We start from the raw sequence: 18,477 nt of genomic DNA on the forward strand, positions 1-18,477 counted from the left end.
AGCCGACTCACAACAGACACACCCTGGACCTGGTTCTACTCACTATGGACCTGTTCGAACCACCCTGGACCTGGTTCTACTCACCATGGACCTGGTTCTAACCTGGAAACTGCAGGAGTGCAGAAAGGAGGTGGAGGAATTCTGAGTACATTTCCAGATCCTACGTCAACAACTCAAAACTTGTGAGTGAAACACACAAAAAACCTTTAAACAGCCCTCAGATCCTCTTCTCCACCTTCAATATTTTAACAGGCACTAATTTTAAGAAAGCTTTAAAGGTTCCGACAGACGCTCTCTGAGAGCTTTGCAGACCGCTTCAGAACTAAAACCATGAACATCAGCTCCAGTTTTCTACCCCAACAGGTTCTATCAGAGAACACAGCTGAGCTGCTGTTCATGCTGGAGAGTTTTGACCTGGTTGATGAAGGACTTCTGGTCCAGTTTTCTCCCAAGTAAAACCAACAACCTGCCCTTTTAGATCCCATTCCCACCACTTTTAAAATCTTTTAATGGTTTCTTTGAGGAACAGTTGTTAAATGTTGCTCTCTTCAGACCGGTGTCTTCCTCACTGCCGGTGGTGAAGCCCCTTCTGAAGAAGAGCCATCAAGACCCCAACGTTCTGAATAACTAAAGACCTGAATCCAGCTGATTTAACCAGAGCTGAGCACACAGAGTTCAACATGTACTCATAATACATGCATTTTGTGTTTTGTTTGCTGTGTGTAAGAGTTAATAGACTGAGCAGACGACACATTGTTTTGGACTTTTAGTGTTTTTCTTTATTTTTATGTTTGCTGATGAAGAAAACCACTAAGAGTAAAAGTACTAAGCTAAAACTACTAAGCTAAGTAACTTGCAATTGTGCTTCCTCCTCTTCTTCCTCCTGCTCTTCTCTCTCTTTCTCTTTTTCTTATTTTCTTCTTCTTCTGTTTCTGTCTTTCTCCATGTGTCTCCTCTCAAACGGGACTGTCTTCACTGTTACCCTGGTTTCTGCTCTTCAAGTGGTGGAACAAGAGTAAAGTGAAGATCAGCACCAAGCCTGTAAAGACCACCAGGGTGATCAGTGCCCCCTTCAGGGTCCTTACCAGGGTCCTGCTGTCCTGAACCGGGACCAGGGTGCTGGTGTCCTGAACTGGGGCCAGGTTGCAGGTGTCCTGAACCTGGACCAGGTACTGGATGACCGTCCTTCGGTGCATTCTGCCCCCGATGTCCTGCAGCGTCTCACAGGTGTAAAGACCAGCATCTGAAGAGGAGGGTGTGATGATGAGACCCTGGCTGACTGGGGTGAGTCGAGGACCAGGATGGAGGATGTCGTCAGCAAAGCGCCAGCTGGTTGGGAGGTTGGTATCAGGGTGACACGGCAGGAACTGAGCTCTGTCCTTGATGAGGACGACAGCTTCTGGTTCCTTTGTCACATCAGGAGTTGGACATAGGCTGGTGTCTCCATCTGTCAGACTCTGGAACCAGGAAGACGTTCCAGCAGCAGAGGCACATTTCCCTTCCATCCGGTCCCAGCCACAGTACGGGTCCCTGGCGAGGATGCAGTCGTCACAGGACGTGTAGCGGCTGCAGTCTCGTACGTCCACCTGCACCACGGCGTTGCTGGTGCCGCCGTACAGCTGACCTGTTGTGGACAGTTGCAGGAAGTCAACAGGCAGCGGGTCTTCAAACAGCTGCAGCTCCTCCACGATGCGTCCCTCCTCGCCGTCCAGCTTCACGGCCTTCTGCAGCCAGCCGGACTCTGTGCCGATCAGCAGCATCTGGTGCTGCTCTCCTTTCGGGGATGTCACTTGGTCCACCACAATTTTGGAAAACTTCCTTGATGACTGGACTAACAGAGGTTTTCCACCGATGGGTGTGACGACCCCTTCCATCAGAGGATGTTTTATCACAAACGTCGTGTAATTGTCTGGGAGGTCCAAAGATGAGCTGAAGCCTGCAGCCCTCGTTTCATCGTTAATGCAGGAGCCAGGGCGAGGGGACGGCAGCGCTCCGGTGTATGGAACCCAGCCTCCAGTGCCGGTTTCAGCCAGAAACCTCCCGGCAAACACGTTGTTTACATCTGACAGTCTGTAAGCACAGACAGCAGAATGGCTGCTGGCTCCAGAGTGCTGCGGATTGGACGTAAACGTGGCGTAAAAGATGCTGTGCTTCCAGTTGGTTTGGTTCTTTAGAAGAAAAACATCCTGCACGAGGGCCGATGAGTCTCCAAACGGACAGTCCAGCCGGGCTTTGATAAACGACGACCACTTCTTTTGAATTTTTTTGCCTCCAAGGTCACTCTTGCACACACGAGCGACCCTGGAGACCAGGAGGTCGGCACGCTGTTCTTCCACGGCTTTCTCAGTGAAAAACAGGAAGACTTGGTCGTCTTCTCCATTGTCACTGTCCTTGCTGGCCTCAACGAGGCTGACAGAAATCATGTTGGGTTCGCTGAGCAAAGACTGCTTCATTTCAGTCTTGATGGCGTTCTGTCCAGGTATGGGTCCATGTTTCTGGAACACCATTTCTGTACCCAGAAAGTTTGCAGAGGTGGCAGAGAACAGGGTGTCGTCATTCATCAGGGAGGCGAATCGATCGCTGGGGTCAAACGGTATTGTTCCCTTCACACTCATCTGGTTTCCATCCAGGGAGATGGTTTCATCTGTGACTGTCATGTAGTCACATGAGGGGCTGAAGGCGTTGGTCCCACACACAAGCATTTTTCCACTTTTCAGGGTGTATGTGGCCCTGATGAAGTTTTTACATTTCTCTCTGCTCTTTCCCTTCATCTGGCAAAGGGTTTTTGCATCCGAGCTGCTTTCCCAGGACACCTGTCCAGTTTTCTTGGTGACATTCTTTGAGCTGAGCGTGACTATTTGCTCTCCGGCACCAAGGATAAGCCGGTCAATGTCCTCTCTCAGTGTGAGCGAGCTCAAATCGCCAAAGGTGGGTTCTTGAAACAGTTTGCCGTTGACATTTTGGAATGGGACACTCCTGTATGGAGTGACGCATGCAGCAATGCCTATAGTCACAGCAGTGAAGACGATCCACAGTAAACTGAAAATCCTCATCTTGTCGTTTGGAAGCTTCTCCTGTACTTCTGGTATTCGCTAGAGTTAAAGTGTTGAATGAACATAATCTCTCTGGTCTCAGCTGCAGATAGTACTTCTGGTATTTGCTACAGCTAAGTCTTGAATGAATAGAATCTGTCGCTTGAAAGCCTCTCCTGTGCTGATTTGTTCATGATTTTAACTTCCTGCAGTTTTTCACTTTAACTTTGTTCCTCTGAAGCCTCTGGATCATCACACATCTAACATTCTGGTTAAAATGTGAATCAGTTGTGTAGTTAGAGAGACAGCTGTTGGGTGTTGAACACTAGGTCTTTGTGGATTCCAGTGGCAGAGTTACAGCGCCGCCTAAAGGCCTGGCATGTGAACTACATCGTTTTGAGTCGTTTTCATGATGCAGACACATTTAAGCCCCGAATCATTCATATTCCAGGCAAATACAGGCTCAAAGTTACTTTTATTGGACCAAAAACATTTTTTTTTATTTACCAGAAATGATACAGGCATTTTCCAAGAGTTAATAAGATGATGTACAAGAAGCATCATTGTGGAAAAAATATTTCTATGCTTTTGTTTACATTTGAACAAATAGTTTGGGGGTTTAAACTGAGGGCTGACACAGTTCCCAGGTGTCCCCCTCAGAAGTCCTGATCCTGCTGGCAGACAACTGGCCACATCTGATGGAGAGATGCTGACGACTCCGGTCTGAAGGTTCATTCAATGTCGAGTAAACCTGCACTGACTGAGAGACTCGGGCTTTCAAGATGCTCCTTCATTTCCACATGTGGTGAAAATCCAATCCAGGGCTGAAACAGTAAAGGCTGCCATGATGAAGCTAAAAACTCGTTTGACCCTGAGAGAACTCAGTCAGTGAAGTTGATTAAATAATGTTTGTCTTTATCACTGTTTTATTTCCAGGCCAGCTGTGAAACACCCCAAAACAGAAGCATCTGCTTTCATTTTTCACTTACAGCAGCTCCTCCTCCTGGTGTGTGTGTGTGTGTGTGTGTGTGTGTGTGTGTGTGTGTGTGTGTGCGTGCGTGTCAGTCAGCTGCAGGGAATCCCTCTCAGCTCCAACAGATCACGCCACAGCGTCTTTTGCCACACACATTTATTCTTTAAAAAAGTAAAGTGAAAAAAAAAAAACACTCACCATCCAAATAGATTCATTTAGATAAAACTTTTCTATCAATTTTTCTTCTTTCATGTACGCCAATATATTTTTCAGAGATGAAGACACGTCTCGTGAGGGGAAGGCCGTCCGTCCTCCCAGAGTTCCACCTGAAGCTGGTCCAACAGTCTCAGAGCGAGCGTCTGGCGTCAAAGAGTTTCTGAGGACGACTGGAGCCACAGACAGACTCCTGCATCCAGCACTCAGCAAACACGTCACAAACAAAGACCGTGTCCGCCGTCCGTCCCGTCGTCTCTCTGAGGGAAGGTCCTTGAAGCGAGCTGGCTGTCAGGGGGCGCCTGGAGGTTCGGGTTAGCCTCCCAGACGCTGCCCCTCCCCCCAGGCGAAGCCCCCGGGACGCTCCTCCGGCAGCGGGTTGTAGTTAGCGTCTTCCTCAGGAGTGTCAAACAACATCTTTCTGTGGACACACACACACACACACACACAGTTTGTGTCCCAGCGGGCAAATGGACAGGGGAGGATGGAGAACCGTGATTTAAAGAAATCAATCTTTTGACTAATTAATCAGGATTAACACAGTGAACACCGACAGCCCCTCCAGCTGCAGCTGCAGCAGGAGGACCAGAGGACGGAGCTGGACTCACATGATGGAGGGGGTCTTGAGCCACCGTCCCCCCCCCGGCTGGTTGGGGAAAACGTCCTCCAGGAAGAAGTAGACGTGTCCCACGGCAATGCCTGCAGAGCAGAGGAGGAGTCACTGACACTGAGCTCAGGGTCAGCCGGGCGGGACAGGACAGGGTGGGACAGGGCGGGACAGGGCGGGACAGGGCGGGACAGGGCAGGACAGGGCGGGACAGGGCGGGACGGGGGGGACGGGGGGGACAGGGGGGGACAGAGCGGGACAGAGCGGGACAGAGCGGGACAGAGCGGGACAGAGCGGGACAGAGTGGGACACGCACCCAGGAGATCCACGATGATGGAGTTCCCCAGCAGCAGCGAGAAGCCCATCAGCACCCAGGGCAGGAAGGGCGCCTGGAAGTTGAGCAGGCCGAAGAAGTTCATGCGGACGTTGGGGTTCCGCCGACTCCACACGTAGACCAGCATGATGGTGAAGGCCTGGCCCAGGAACACCAGGCTCACAAAGGTGCCGAAGATCTGAGGAGGTGTTAAAGAACCGCAGAGACGCCGGCAGCAACACGACTGTCACACTGAGATGACGACCAGCGGCAGCTGGACCCTCCTCCAGGCTCAGGCCTCAGAGTCTCTGAGGGTTCCTGGCTCGGCTGGCAGAAAGGATACGGTCATGAGCAGCCCCCCGAACAGGAACATGAAGACAAAGTCAGCCGTGCGGCCCCTGAAGGAGCCCTCCTCCAGCATCCGGCAGTATCTGTACCTGCAGGAGGCGTCAAGGAGGCCAAACGCTGCTGCTGCGTGTGTGAGTGCGTGCGTGTGTGCGTGTGTGTGTGTGATACAAACTGTTCTCACACCAGAGGGATACAGAAAAATCATATTGAACAGGAAGTTGAAACCAACGGGACCGAAGAACAGGAAGTTGGTTATTAGCCGCCATACCTGAGGACAGAGGAGACAGACTGAGTTTGACCCACAGCGGTCCTCTTTAAGGGACGCCGCTGATCTCAGCTGGAGCTGACTGAGCCGGACCGACGCTGGAGAACACACAGGTCACGTCTGGAGCTCCGTCATGTTTGTGACCAAAACGCCGCGTATAATGTTGAAGGTTTGTGGGTCAAATTTAATTTATCATTCTGTCAAAAACGTGTTTGAAACAAAAACCTTGAAACCCGGACTGTGTTTGGTTTATCTCACTGCTGATTAGACTGGGCTGCATCACATCATGTTCTGGGAATAAACATATATTAAGAAATAAATGAAGACTAAAGAAATAATAGTTCAGTCAGTTTTAAATAAAGATTTGTGCACAAATAATCAGCCTAAAGTGTCCTTTTTTCAGTTAACAACAAAGATTTTATATATATATATATATGTGTGTATATATACATATATATATATATATATATATATATATATACATATATATACACACACACACACATATATATATATATATACACACACGAGACCTTAAAGGGAATATGTAATCTGATACACAGCCAGACAGACGGAGTTTTTCCCTCCAGGGACACTTTTTGGTTTTTACTGACCTGATAATTTCTTAGAATCAAATCAGGGTTGAAGTACAGTTGAAATGGTGTGATGATCTCTAGTTGCTGCAAAAGGAGACAGAAAAAAGAAGACTGTGTTACAGGCAGGACACACACACACACACATACACACACACACAGTTGTGTTATATTTGCTTAGCGCCCTGCGGGCGCACTGATACGTCATTCAAGGTCTCTGACACGTCAGTCTGTCGCTGAGAGGAAACGCTGCTCTGAACTTCCCCTGATAACCAAACCACAGAGCGCAGGAGACAAATCTCACGTTCACTGACCCGACGCCTGAACACACTCCACACACTCCACACACTCCACACACTCCACACACTCCACACACTCCACACACTCCACACACTCCACACACTCCACCGTACAGAACTAAAACATTCTGACTCACCTAAATACTGATTTTAAAATGTAATAACAGAGTTTCATCACTGAAGAGTTCACCTAGACTTCAGACATCCTGAAAGTTGAGGACTAAATGTTAAATTTCACGCCTCCGTTGATCCTTGAGCAAAGTAAAAGTTGTGATCACTGCAAAAAAACCAACAGCCGTGCTGCTTGAATGTCCAGCTGATCATAAATATGATGCTTCTCAACAGCTTTCAGTTCCACTTTTAGAAAATAATCCCAATCTGAACAGCGAGAGGCAGTTCTCCGTGCTTTACAGGAGGCTGAACCATTTCAGTCTGAACGTTAGCTGTACTGTTGTTACTAAACCTTCTCATGAATTAATATCGCCGCTCACTTCACCGATTTGCAGTTTGAACCCGACGGCCCTGAGATGATCAGTGTTAACATGGCGGAGGGAGAGTCTCTGTAAAACAGGCTCATGTGGAGCCTGACGGGACGACAGTCGAGACAAACCATCATCTGAAGCTAAACAGTCCAGGAGAGCAGGGGAATGATCTGAGTACGAGCCGCTCTTCTGTCGAGATCAGCCCAGATGTTTCTGCTCATTCAAAACAACTGAGAAAGAGAAGTGAAACACTTGCAGCTATGTTTGGATTTTTGTTTATTACCATTGCAAATGTCTGACTCACTTTCAAAGACTGTAAAAAAATTTAAAAAAAATCTTCACATCGTCATTTCCTGAATTCCTACAATTTGTGAAGGAAAATTCTTATTTTTATTCACCTTCTGTGAATAAATAAATGGGAAAAAGTCAGTATTTTGACTGCAGTGATCACAGATTGTGAGGTAGATGGGGAAAAATGTGTATTTATTTGAAATAAATAGAAACTATTCCAACTCAGCAAAGCGACAGTCGAGTGCGGCAGCTGCAGTGCTGGATTTCTGTCCACTGATCCAGCATGGAGCTGCTCCAAAACCAGGAGCTGAAACGTCAACAGCACCGAGCCTCTAAACCAGGGCTGCTAACGTTCAGCCTGACCGATCTATTGTCCGCTGGTATAAAGTCGCTAGCAAACCGCAACACGGCCCTTTAACCATCAGCTACACAAAATCCTCACAGAAATTCTACAAAAAAAAAAAAAAAAAAAAAAAAGTGGCACACAGGGTTTAACTCATTTTAGTTCAGTGTGTCTGAAAATCTGAGACGTGAGCATGGCGAACGCGCAGGAAGGGGCGGGGCCAGTGTGCAGGGAGGGGCGGGGCCATGAGAGCAGCGCTTCAGGGTGAGAAGCTGCAGGCAGGCGGGAAGTAGAGAAACAAGGTGACTCATAAAACTGAGATTTTAACACAAAATGATATATCGATCAAAACAGTATTGTATTGTTCACTATTGAACTTCCAGAAAGTGTTGATAAATCATAAAGTTCCTTTCACCTCCCAGTGCAAACGTCTCCTCAGACAGCAGCACTGCTGGAAACACTGTCGGCTTTAGTCTTCACCACAGCTGCTTTATTTTGGAAAACAAAGCGAGCAACGTGCGTTTTCCCACATTGATCTTTAGGGAAATACAGTGGCAGCTCAGATTTCCAATCACTCTTTATCTTAAAATTAGGGCTGTCAATCGATAGAAATATTTAATCAAGATTGTTTGCATGATTGTCCATAGTCAACTCACCATTAATTTCAAATTGATCACACTTTTTTTATCTGCTCTAAATGTACATCAAATGGAAAATGTTCAACTTCTTAAACATTCTGCAGGCTCAGAAAACAGGCTGGAAGACATTTGGACCTCAATGGAACATCATTTAGTAAACATCTAACCATGTAGTGTCCAAACAACATGAATCCTGAGGCAGCAGGTCGTGTTGGTCAGTAAACGAGGAGAATCACCTGGAGGCTTCAGGAGGAACAGAATGGCTCCTCCTCCCACCTGTTGTCACCACAGACTCGGATACGCACAAGACATACTATGGATGATTTCTCCAAACTGCTTCTCCTTCTTCTTATTTCGTTTTGGTGGATCACAAACAGCATTAAGGTGCATAGCGCCACCTACTGTACTGTGTACAGTATCACATCACAAACCTCTCAGCTTCCCAAGCTCCGGTGCGAGACGAGGGTCATCAAACGTTCGCGAGTTAATAGCGCATCAAATAAATTAGTGGCGTCAATAGGAATTTAAACTCGTTACTGTGCTAATTTTGACAGTTCTATTTAAAACATGTGAGAGTTCATCAAAAGCTTTTTCCTGAAAAGTAGATTAAACATAATCTTATGGATGCAGGATCTGCTCAGACTGTTGGAGCCGTTGAACAGGTCACCATCACTTTACCCATCAGGCCCAACAGTGGTCAAAGGGCTGACAGAGTGTGACACGCTGTGGATATTTAGGATGCCAAAGTCACTCACTATCACCACCCAGTGGACAAACACAGTAGTACACAACTGACATATTGTCCCTTTAAAGAGGCTACCAATGATCAGCATCAAATGCATTGAAGTCTCCATACAGCAGACTGCTAGTATAGAATATAAATAAAGATGAGTAAGGATTCCTGAGTTATAAGTTAGAACACAGAGGCGTTACTGAGAGTTCTGGCTGGATTTCACAACAGTGTGTTTGAGCCTCCAGGACAGTCAACAGCCCATTTCACTGTTTCAAAGCATCTTCAACAAAAACCCCCATGACAGCTCCACAAACCTTCCCTCACAGGCTAAACCGAAGCTTTAGGAGGAGACCGGGCTGTGGCCCCGGGGGATTTACCCCCGCTGTCAGCCCTGTCTGCCCACCTGGACCACCGGCTCACGGATCCCCTCATAGCAACCGGAGCTAAAGCACAGCTAGCCGCTGGAGGAGCGAGCTAACCCCGGCCGCGGGCGGCGCCGGCGGCCGGGGGGCACCTCCAACACCGCGGGCACGTTCGGGAGTCTTACCACGGCGGCTGTGGTGAGGACGCAGGCCGTGGTGTAGGCTCTGGTGACAACAGGGATCTGGAGGTACTCCTGTTGTAGGGTCTGGTACGCCATTTTGGACAGACGGGAAGCTTCCGGCACTTTCTTGACACGTCATCCCACAAAACCCCCGTGATGCGTTCAGGGGCCCGGGAGAAAACCGGAGACCAGCCTATCATCCACGCGCCTGACGCAGAGGGGGCGGGGCTTAACTTCTTCTTTATTTAAATAAAAAAGAAAACATTAAAAAATACATTCCTCACAAAGCTTTTGTTTAAAGAGAAGGTGATTACAGTGAATAAAATCAAAATATTAGAACTGTCAGAGTTGATTACTTTAATTGAGATTAATTAATGTTGGGCTGTCAAAAAAATATTTTAAAGTGTTAGGGTTGTGAATTAGGGTGAGTGCTTTTGGACAGCTGTCTTTGATGTAAACAAATCGCTCCCTGGCTGGGTCTCCCAGACTCACCCGTTGAGTTTATTGTGGTTCATCCTTTGATCTGTTTCAGGAAATAGTTGAAGTATTTTGTAATGTTATGAAAATCAAATTGAAGTCATTATTCAAAGCAGAGAATTATGTTTGTGATCAAATGCAACAACTTTCAAGATCAAATTAGTCCATTAAAAAAACCCGTAGTCCATAATGCGTCTGTGGAGTTGTTCACAGGCTCTTGATTTTATAACTTAAGTCTTGGTGTTAATTTGTTGCTTGAATTAACTGCGGTGGTTTTCCAGGGGATCAACGATCGGTCTTCAGATCTCAGAGTCAAGCAGCTTCCAATCTGGACTGAGCTTCTTTCTGGGTTTTCTCTGGGTACTCCAGATTCCCTCCAGTTCAGTACAGTAAACATCTTTCATATGTTCATCTTTCTTCTTCTGTTGGCTCCTCCTGTGGCTTATTAAGAGTCAGCGCCCTGCTGTGGTCACTGCAAGCTGCTGCAGCACGGTTCACCTTCAGAAAGCGCGGGATCAGCAATAGATACTTTATTTTTTAGCTAGTTATCTAGTTGTTAGCCCTGACATTAGGAAAACCTTCCAGTCGGGGTTGATGGTCATGTGACACTAGGAAGCTTCAGCTGAGCGACTGCTGCTGAGTGTGAAACAACACTCAGCCTGACTGCTGCAGCCAGGTCTTGCTCCGAGCCATGATTTAACAGACACAAGCGAGGCGTTCTCTGCTACTGGTATTTATTTGAAAGGCTGCGGTATTGAAACAGACATGAGAGAAAGGCAAAGTGAGCGAAGAGAAGAGCCGTGACGGTGCAGAACCAGACTGTGTGAAAGAAAACACTGAGCTCCTGAAGAGCGGCGGGGACGCCTGCTGTCCAGGACAGGAAGTGGTGAGTTCACAGCCCCCGCTCCAGAGGAAGGCCAGCTCTCATCTCGCTCCCCATCACTTCCTCTGCTCTCCGATTGGCTGACTGGACTGAGACCTTCTACAAAAATAAAGTCGATGTGTGACAGACCAGGAGCCTCGTCAGGCAAACATCTCAGACCAGAGATTTTCTGACGCAGACGTCACTCGGCTTGTCAAATCCTCGTGTGGACCGTTAGAACTGAAAAGGCACATCACATTTCCTCTAAAGCAGACATTCCTCATCCAGGGGATCGACGTCTGAATCTGCAGCGCTGCTGCTCTCTCAGCCTCCAGGCGGGTCCAGCGGGGGTGTCCTCCGTTTTCTTCTCGCCGCCCTGAGCCGAGGGGTGTCAGACGTTCGCTCGGCGGCCCAGTGCAGAGCAAACCGAGCCGGCCAGCGAGGAACCGCAACACAACCTCTCAATAACTCCGTTATTACAAAAACCTAAAATTAAAAACCAAAAAAAGGTTGAATTTAAATTAAAATGATAAAATCTAAAAGCCACTCTCAGTCTGTTGTCAGAATCAGTCTGCAGCCTTCAGGCTCCTGGTCTCAGACTGACTCAGGTGAAGGTCATCCCTGGACTGAGCGAAGCGTCCGTCTGACACCCGGCTCCGTCCGGACGGCCGTCCTTCAGCCGCTGTGGACGCGTGTCGGTGTTTGAGAGCAGCAGCAGTGAGTGGTTAGTGTCTATGAGCGAGAGAGGAGATAAAAACAAAAAGGCTGTTTCTTGGCAGTGGACGTGAGTCCAGAGCGTGGCGGCGGCGGCAGCGGCTTTATCCGTTCTCCTTCCACAGTACTAAGTGAATGCTATGGTCGGGCATGCTGGTGGCGAACACCAGTCCAGAGTCATTCCCGCCGTCCAGGCCGTTGAGCCACGCCGTCACGCCGGCCAGGAAGCTGGACCCCCGCTTGGACTTCCTGTAGGCGGGGAGGGGCCAGCGCCCCGAAATGGCCTCAGTCCTCAGGTCCATCACGTACAGGAAGTGGTTGTCAAACAGCAGGGCGAACACCTCCCCGAAGCTGAGCAGGGACAGGTTGGCCGGGTCCTGGATCCGGATCACCCTGCAGACACAGGACTGCGTTAGGGGACCCGGTCTGGAGTCTGACAGAGGTTCCGATCGGTGGCTTCTGGGAGTTTTACCTGAGAATCTCAAAGCTGGCGAAGTCCCACTGGTAAACCCCCAGGTCCGAGCTGCAGACGATGTAGCGGCCGTCGAACTGCAGGCGGGGCTGCAGGCTGATGCTGCGGTCCTCCGACACCGACAGCGTCTTCAGACACTTGCAGTTGATCTCCCGGCCCAGAGGCCACACCTGCACACAGCGCAGCGCTCACGCCACCGGCCACGCCGCCACCCACGGCTCCGCCGGCGCCGCACCCGCAACCTCACCTTGATCTCATACTTGTCAGCGCTGAGCAGGATGTGATCTCCGGGGCTGTGCACCACCGACTCCACTTCGCTCTTCTGGAGGATCACCTGACGGCAGGAACAAGGGGACAGAGCCAGAGATAGAGAACCGCTCTGTGAACCTGTTCATGTTCCAGGGTTTCTACAGCAGAGCCTTCGAACAGGACAGGAACCTAACATGTCTGACTTGGGGCGGGGCCATCGGGAAAAACACCAGGATCTTCGTTTCAACATATCGTATCAGCCCGATATTCTGTCCAGCTGTGGCTCTGTGTGGGCGGAGCTGCGTTAGTTCAGTCACGGTTCTGGTATTTTTGACCTGAGAGTTATGATTAAAACCTAGACTGAACCTTGGAGGAGGTTCTCACTACAGGTTTTAAAGTCCGCTCCGATCTAACAAGTACAGCTTTCATATTTTAAAAGAAACCTCTAACTTTCATATCCAGTGTTTACATGGTTTTCAGGTTACAGAATTTCAGAGAAACTTGTTTTTATATTAATATCAGTCATAATACACACATGAATATCAGTACTGGTCAAAATGTTGATAACAGCGCAGCCCTAGCTTTGGCTCTGTTAGCATGAGTTCTTTAAACTACGGTAGTTCAGGACGGTCTGTGGAGAGAACACCGACTAAAGCACCACATCCACATACATGGGACTTTTTATTCCTGTTTCAATCTGAATAAAGCTTAATTCTGCTCTAAAGTCACCGTGTAAACACCTGAAAACTTGGTTCAGAATTGAGTTTAAATCTGAATAAACAGGCTGGTTTACCCTCCTTCGGGAGCAGAATTCTATGTAAATTAGTCGTGACTTTGTTCTGGTCGTTCTGCTCATGCTCGTCCGTTGGGATGAAACAATATTCCAAGATGGCGGCCCGCGGTTCGACTCGTACGGAGACGGTTTATTTAACGGGAGCATAACGATGAGGACATTTTCAGAGCTGCAGCATCAAAGTTAATCCAGAAAGAAAGAGAGAAAAATGGCCGCCAACATGCTTCGTTTACTTCGTGTAGATGTCACTACGTCACGGCCAATCAGAACGCTTCGTAGACCCCGGCGTTAAAGAGGATCCGATCCTTCCTTTTCCTCAAGTAAACACCAAGCTCAGGATCAGAACTCAGGATTGCTGAGTTCAGAATAAAGCAATTCTGAATTAAAACCACTGATTAAGTCCTGGACCAGCGGGTGGGGAAGGGACCAAGGGACCGGCGGCGGCGGGCGGAGCAGAGAGCGGCGGCGGGCGGAGCAGAGAGCGGCGGCAGGCGGAGCAGAGAGCGGCGGCAGGCGGAGCAGAGAGCGGCGGCAGGCGGAGCAGAGAGCGGCGGCAGGCGGAGCAGAGAGCGGCGGCGGGCGGAGCAGAGAGCGGCGGCAGGCTGAGCAGAGAGCGGCGGCGGGCGGAGCAGAGAGCGGCGGCGGGCGGAGCAGAGAGCGGCGGCGGGCGGAGCAGAGAGCGGCGGCGGGCGGAGCTGACCTTGGTGACCCACTCCGTGTGTCCGGTCAGCGTGTTGAGACAGGCGCCGGCGGACAAGGCCCACACCTTCACCGAGAAGTCCGCCGAGCCGCTGACCAGCACGTCCAGCTCATCGTTATAGTCCACACTGAAGACTGAGAGAGAGAGAGAGACACACACACACACACACACACACACACACACACACACACACACACACACACACACACACACTCTCTAAGGTGACAGAAGTGGCAGCGCGCCGGCCCTCCTGGGTCGCAGGTGAGTTCTGAGCCAGCCTACCTGCCCCCGTGTGACCTCTGAACTGCTGGATTTTGGCCCCCGTGCTCCACTCCCAGCATGCAATGGTGTTGTCGAAGGAGCCGGTGACCAGCTTCTGCTCGTCGAACTTGACGGCGGCGCAGGTGTGTGTCTGGATGCCGTAGATGCACTGCCCGGTGCGGACGTCCCACAGCTTGGCGGAGAGATCGTCAGACCCTGAGAACCAGGACCAACCGGGTTTTTCACTGAGAAACGGAAACAAGCTTCCTCTCCTCGCTGGGCCGTGGCAGAGCGGCACGGCCTTCACGGCAGAACGGAGAAGAACGCATTTCATCATGTGTAATTACCAGAGGTCAAGGGTCATTCTAGTCCCGTGCGAACAGTACATCGGGGTTATCGGGGTTATTCGGCCATTTTCTGTAGTCATCATGGTTTTAGAAGTGTAAACGCAGCTGCTGGATAATCAATGAGGTCAGACGTCGACCAGGAGTGGAAAAAACTTTTTCTCAAGCTCCCGAGAAAACTCAAACACGCTGTCCAGGGTCGAGGTGAAAGGTCGCCCAGCCGTGGCGTACCTGTGCAGAGGAGGCCGTCCTTGTAGTAGAGGGCGTAGACCCGAGCGCTGTGTCCGATGAGCGAGGACGTCTCAAACGCCTCCTGGTCCTTCAGCTGCATCATGCGCAGCTTGGCCTTCAGGTACACGCCTTTCCAGTGCACGGCGTCCTGGATGGACTCGTCGATCCTCCAGCCCAGCTCGCGGCACACGCTCTGCCACACCTCCGTGCACGAGTTGATCACCTGCAGGAGGGCGCACGCACACACACACACACACACACACACTCACATCAGGAAGCTGAACAAATGAAACAGTGGAGTAAATTCATACGTGCCATTCAGTCAAACTGGATTTAATCAGAACAAAGTGAACGAGCTGAAAGTAAAAACCACTGGCTCTTTCGTTCATGACGGTGCTTTTGTGTTTTATTTACTGTATTTTAGGAAGCTGGAGGATGACATGGCTTTCAGAAATTTATGCTGTTTGCTTCTTTTATATACAATCACAGAAAGTTCAAAGTTAAAAATCAGAATCAGATGTGATGTGATATTTTTGTTAAATATGTCTCCTGATATAATCTGTAGATAATCATTCGTAGACTTCATCACATGGTCTGGTGTTAAAGAGAACTAAAAGAAAATGTAAGAACAAAAGAAAAAACTCACAAAAATCATCAGAATTAAGAATCACATTTGAAATCAAACCGGAACCCCAAAAAATGGTGAAACACTGAATCGGGACAGAAGCATGCCGTCCCAGCCCGACCCGATGTTAGAGGAAAAAATGAGGCCACACAGAGACGTCTGATGATTGCATGTGTTGTCGATGGACAGATCTGTTGAAGGAGCCTTCAGTAACACGTTCATCCCAGACTGCAACAGAGTCTCAGCAGATCCTCCATTCTGAGGCAAACTGTGTTTTTCTGGTAATTTCATTCTTCCTTCTCACATCTTGCTTCTGGATATAATAATTAATATTACTGAGTTAACTATAGTCTGCCAAACAGATTTTCTTTTTTAATTCAGTGCAATTTATTCTTGTAAGAATTTCCCTCTGGGGTCAACAAAATACTGTCAGGAAAAACAACAGGTACCTTGTTCCACTGTTTGCAGACCAGGCAGCATGTCAGCAGGGTCTGAGGGTCCAGCCAGCGCAGCAGGTAGAAGGCCAGCTCCAGAGGAAGCAGGCGCAGGAAGTCCCGTTTGAGCAGCGTTTCCAGCCCGGTGGACAGATGTCGGAGCTGGGCGGCGCCGCTCAGAGATATGAGCTGGTCCAGAGACTGGTTGCGCTGCTGGTCGTTCAGATTAAGGAAAGTGGCTGAGACGGACTCTAGCCACCCCTCAAAGGCCGCCTTCTCCATGGGCACATGAGAGCGACCTGCAGCGCCCACAAAGGAAACGCAGTTTGACGCCAGCTTCACATTTACTACCACACACCATCCAATCTAAACCAAGACCGCTCAGCCATAACCAATTATCCAAAATAACATGGACAGTTTTACCATCATGAAATCACCCAGAATACTTCATCAAACCACTCAGAAAATTCCACAAATACAAATGAACAGCGGGTCTGTGAGCATGGTGGAAGGTGAGGCTACGGCTCACACGGTACCACCAGAACTGGACCGCAGAAGACTGGAAAAGCCTTGAAAGTTTGACGAGTCTCTGTTTCTGCTGCCATGATTGGAACTCGAAAAGACCTGAAAGATGGGATCCATCAACAGTTCAGCTGCTGCTGCTGCGATGCTGTGGAGGAGATTTTCTTCTACTCTGTATCATCTGAGCAGGAATCAGCTCACTGTCCACCTGGGGGTTGTTGCTGACCAGCCACTGGTGCGTGAATGTGTGTGTGAATGGGTGAATGTGATTAATGAAGAGTGCGCTGGGGCTGCTAAAGGAGTAGAAAAGCGCTATATAAATTAAATCCACTTTCCATGTCAGTCTCTTGATGACCAGGGTGCTATGTTCTGGTGGATAACATTGCCATTCCACAGTGGCCAACATGGGGGTCCAACATGGGTCCAACATGGGGGCCACCAGATGAACTGGCCAGTGAGAGTAAACCCTTACTTTATGGTCCACTAAGTTCCCTGACATTTATTCGAAGAGGCCTATTAAAGAAGGAGCTCGTGTGCTCTCTGGTGAAGCATCATGAGTGATCACACCTGCTGGATGATATTAGTTATGCTGCAGAGGCTTATTGATAATCTTTAACCTTCACACGTGAGGACATTAACTTCAACATACTGGTCAAACGAGGTGAGTTTAACCACACACGACTTTATTAGCATGTAAGAAACCTTTACAACGCAGCTGTGATGTAGACTGAACCATATCCGTTTAATACACTTATTATAACCAGTCACTTAGTTAACTAGCACTGATATCTGATCAGCATTTTACTGCAATTAAGTTAGCCCGGCTAGTTAGCAACTTTTGTAGCTGTTAGCTTCTGCTTCAGTTCAAAAGCAGGTTAGCTCGAATCAGTCTGTGGTGCCTGTTGGAAGAGTCTGAGTGTGATAATCAGCGTGTACCCACCGGGAAGTTGCTATGAGTTGTTTTATCGCCACCTTCCAGGCTCGGAGTTCACATAGCGAAGTTAGCTGCCGAGCTAACCTGCCAGCTACCGGGCTCTGAGGGCTCTCCCGGCCACCAACCCGCACAGCTGCTGCTCGCTCGGCTCCGCGGTGAGCACGTTCCACGCCGATTTACATGTTTCTAACGGGGCAGGCCGCTCCACGGAACCATTATCGAAAGTAGGGTAGAAGGATAACAGCCTCTGACAGCGTGAACAACGAGAATAGAGACGCTATCCTCCCTAAAGGGCCACTGATCCCTCAGCGTGACCTTAAAGGAGGATCCTCACACATTCATGCGAACATCGTTCACGCACACTTCACACTGTAATAAGTAAACAAAAGCTACAAAAAACCCTCAGCCATACAAATTTGTTTTGCTATGCGTCGTAATTTCTTCTTATTGTGGACTAATATGCCTGTAAGACCTGCTTCAGGGCATAAAAACAAAGCAGTAGAGTGACTTCCGGTGTCACACCGTAGATACACACAAATAGAAGCATAGCTATATATAAGTAGACATGTAGCGAGCGCTCATTCCCACCACTGACTGGACACATAAGTAGACATACACAATAACTTCTCAAATATTTATATGACTGGACATATTTGTTATTGTGAAAAATAAAGGTCTTGACACAAATGAGTGGTCACAAAAGAAGTTATACACACGCACACACACACACATGCACACACATACTCTAGATTCTCACTGAAGTTACCATAATAATTATGCAGTCGTGATCTTCATGCAGCTGGGCCTTGTCAGGGTTCATTTGTGGAATTTGTGCCTTCCTAAAGGAGTTGGGACCATCCGTTGTGCAGACGTTGACAGAACTATTTGTCAGCTGTCAGAATTCATATTATGGTAAGAACCAATCAGCAGGTGAAGACAAATGACAGTCAGTCAGTCATTACTTTATGAATTAAAGATTAGTCAGTCTGGAAAAATGAAAAGAAACTTCAGTTCTGGACCACCACAAACAGGCAGGCTCGATTCTAGTCTGAATACGCTGTGAAGCGATAGACCTTTTAGTGCAATTCCGTTTTATAAAATTGAATCAAATGAATTTTAACTCTTTACTTTACTTGTTACTTGACAGAAGTAATCAGATTACAGTAACGCATTACTTCTACAACA

At 48.6% G+C, this 18,477-nt stretch overlaps 2 protein-coding genes and 1 pseudogene across 3 annotated transcripts; all 3 read right to left on the bottom strand.

Moving 5' to 3' along the window:
• Window positions 1-956: 956 nt before the first annotated feature.
• LOC115383375 (semaphorin-4E pseudogene) lies at window positions 957-2,771 on the bottom strand (annotated as a pseudogene).
• A 1,373-nt stretch (window positions 2,772-4,144) lies between these two features.
• Window positions 4,145-9,817, bottom strand: derl2 (derlin 2). The gene is made up of 7 exons (XM_030084770.1): window positions 9,678-9,817; window positions 6,366-6,431; window positions 5,681-5,754; window positions 5,482-5,575; window positions 5,142-5,337; window positions 4,827-4,917; window positions 4,145-4,639 (listed from the first exon to the last, which is right to left on the bottom strand). Exons 1-7 carry the CDS (start codon window positions 9,768-9,770, stop codon window positions 4,534-4,536), a joined length of 720 nt encoding a protein of 239 aa, XP_029940630.1. The 5' UTR covers window positions 9,771-9,817; the 3' UTR covers window positions 4,145-4,533.
• A 1,054-nt stretch (window positions 9,818-10,871) lies between these two features.
• Window positions 10,872-17,620, bottom strand: fbxw2 (F-box and WD repeat domain containing 2). 2 transcript variants are annotated; one of them, XM_030085396.1, is made up of 8 exons: window positions 17,295-17,620; window positions 15,852-16,140; window positions 14,778-15,000; window positions 14,224-14,418; window positions 13,942-14,075; window positions 12,447-12,533; window positions 12,200-12,369; window positions 10,872-12,120 (listed from the first exon to the last, which is right to left on the bottom strand). In XM_030085396.1, exons 2-8 carry the CDS (start codon window positions 16,116-16,118, stop codon window positions 11,832-11,834), a joined length of 1,365 nt encoding a protein of 454 aa, XP_029941256.1. In that variant the 5' UTR covers window positions 16,119-16,140; window positions 17,295-17,620; the 3' UTR covers window positions 10,872-11,831. The 2 variants fall into 2 exon arrangements, with proteins under 2 accessions (XP_029941256.1, XP_029941255.1); XM_030085395.1 differs by having other exon boundaries at window positions 15,852-16,135; window positions 17,299-17,618.
• Between the last annotated feature and the right edge of the window lie 857 nt (window positions 17,621-18,477).

Source organism: Salarias fasciatus (genome assembly GCF_902148845.1).
Source record: "Salarias fasciatus chromosome 7 unlocalized genomic scaffold, fSalaFa1.1 super_scaffold_4, whole genome shotgun sequence".
NCBI classification, from domain to species: Eukaryota; Metazoa; Chordata; class Actinopteri; order Blenniiformes; family Blenniidae; genus Salarias; species Salarias fasciatus.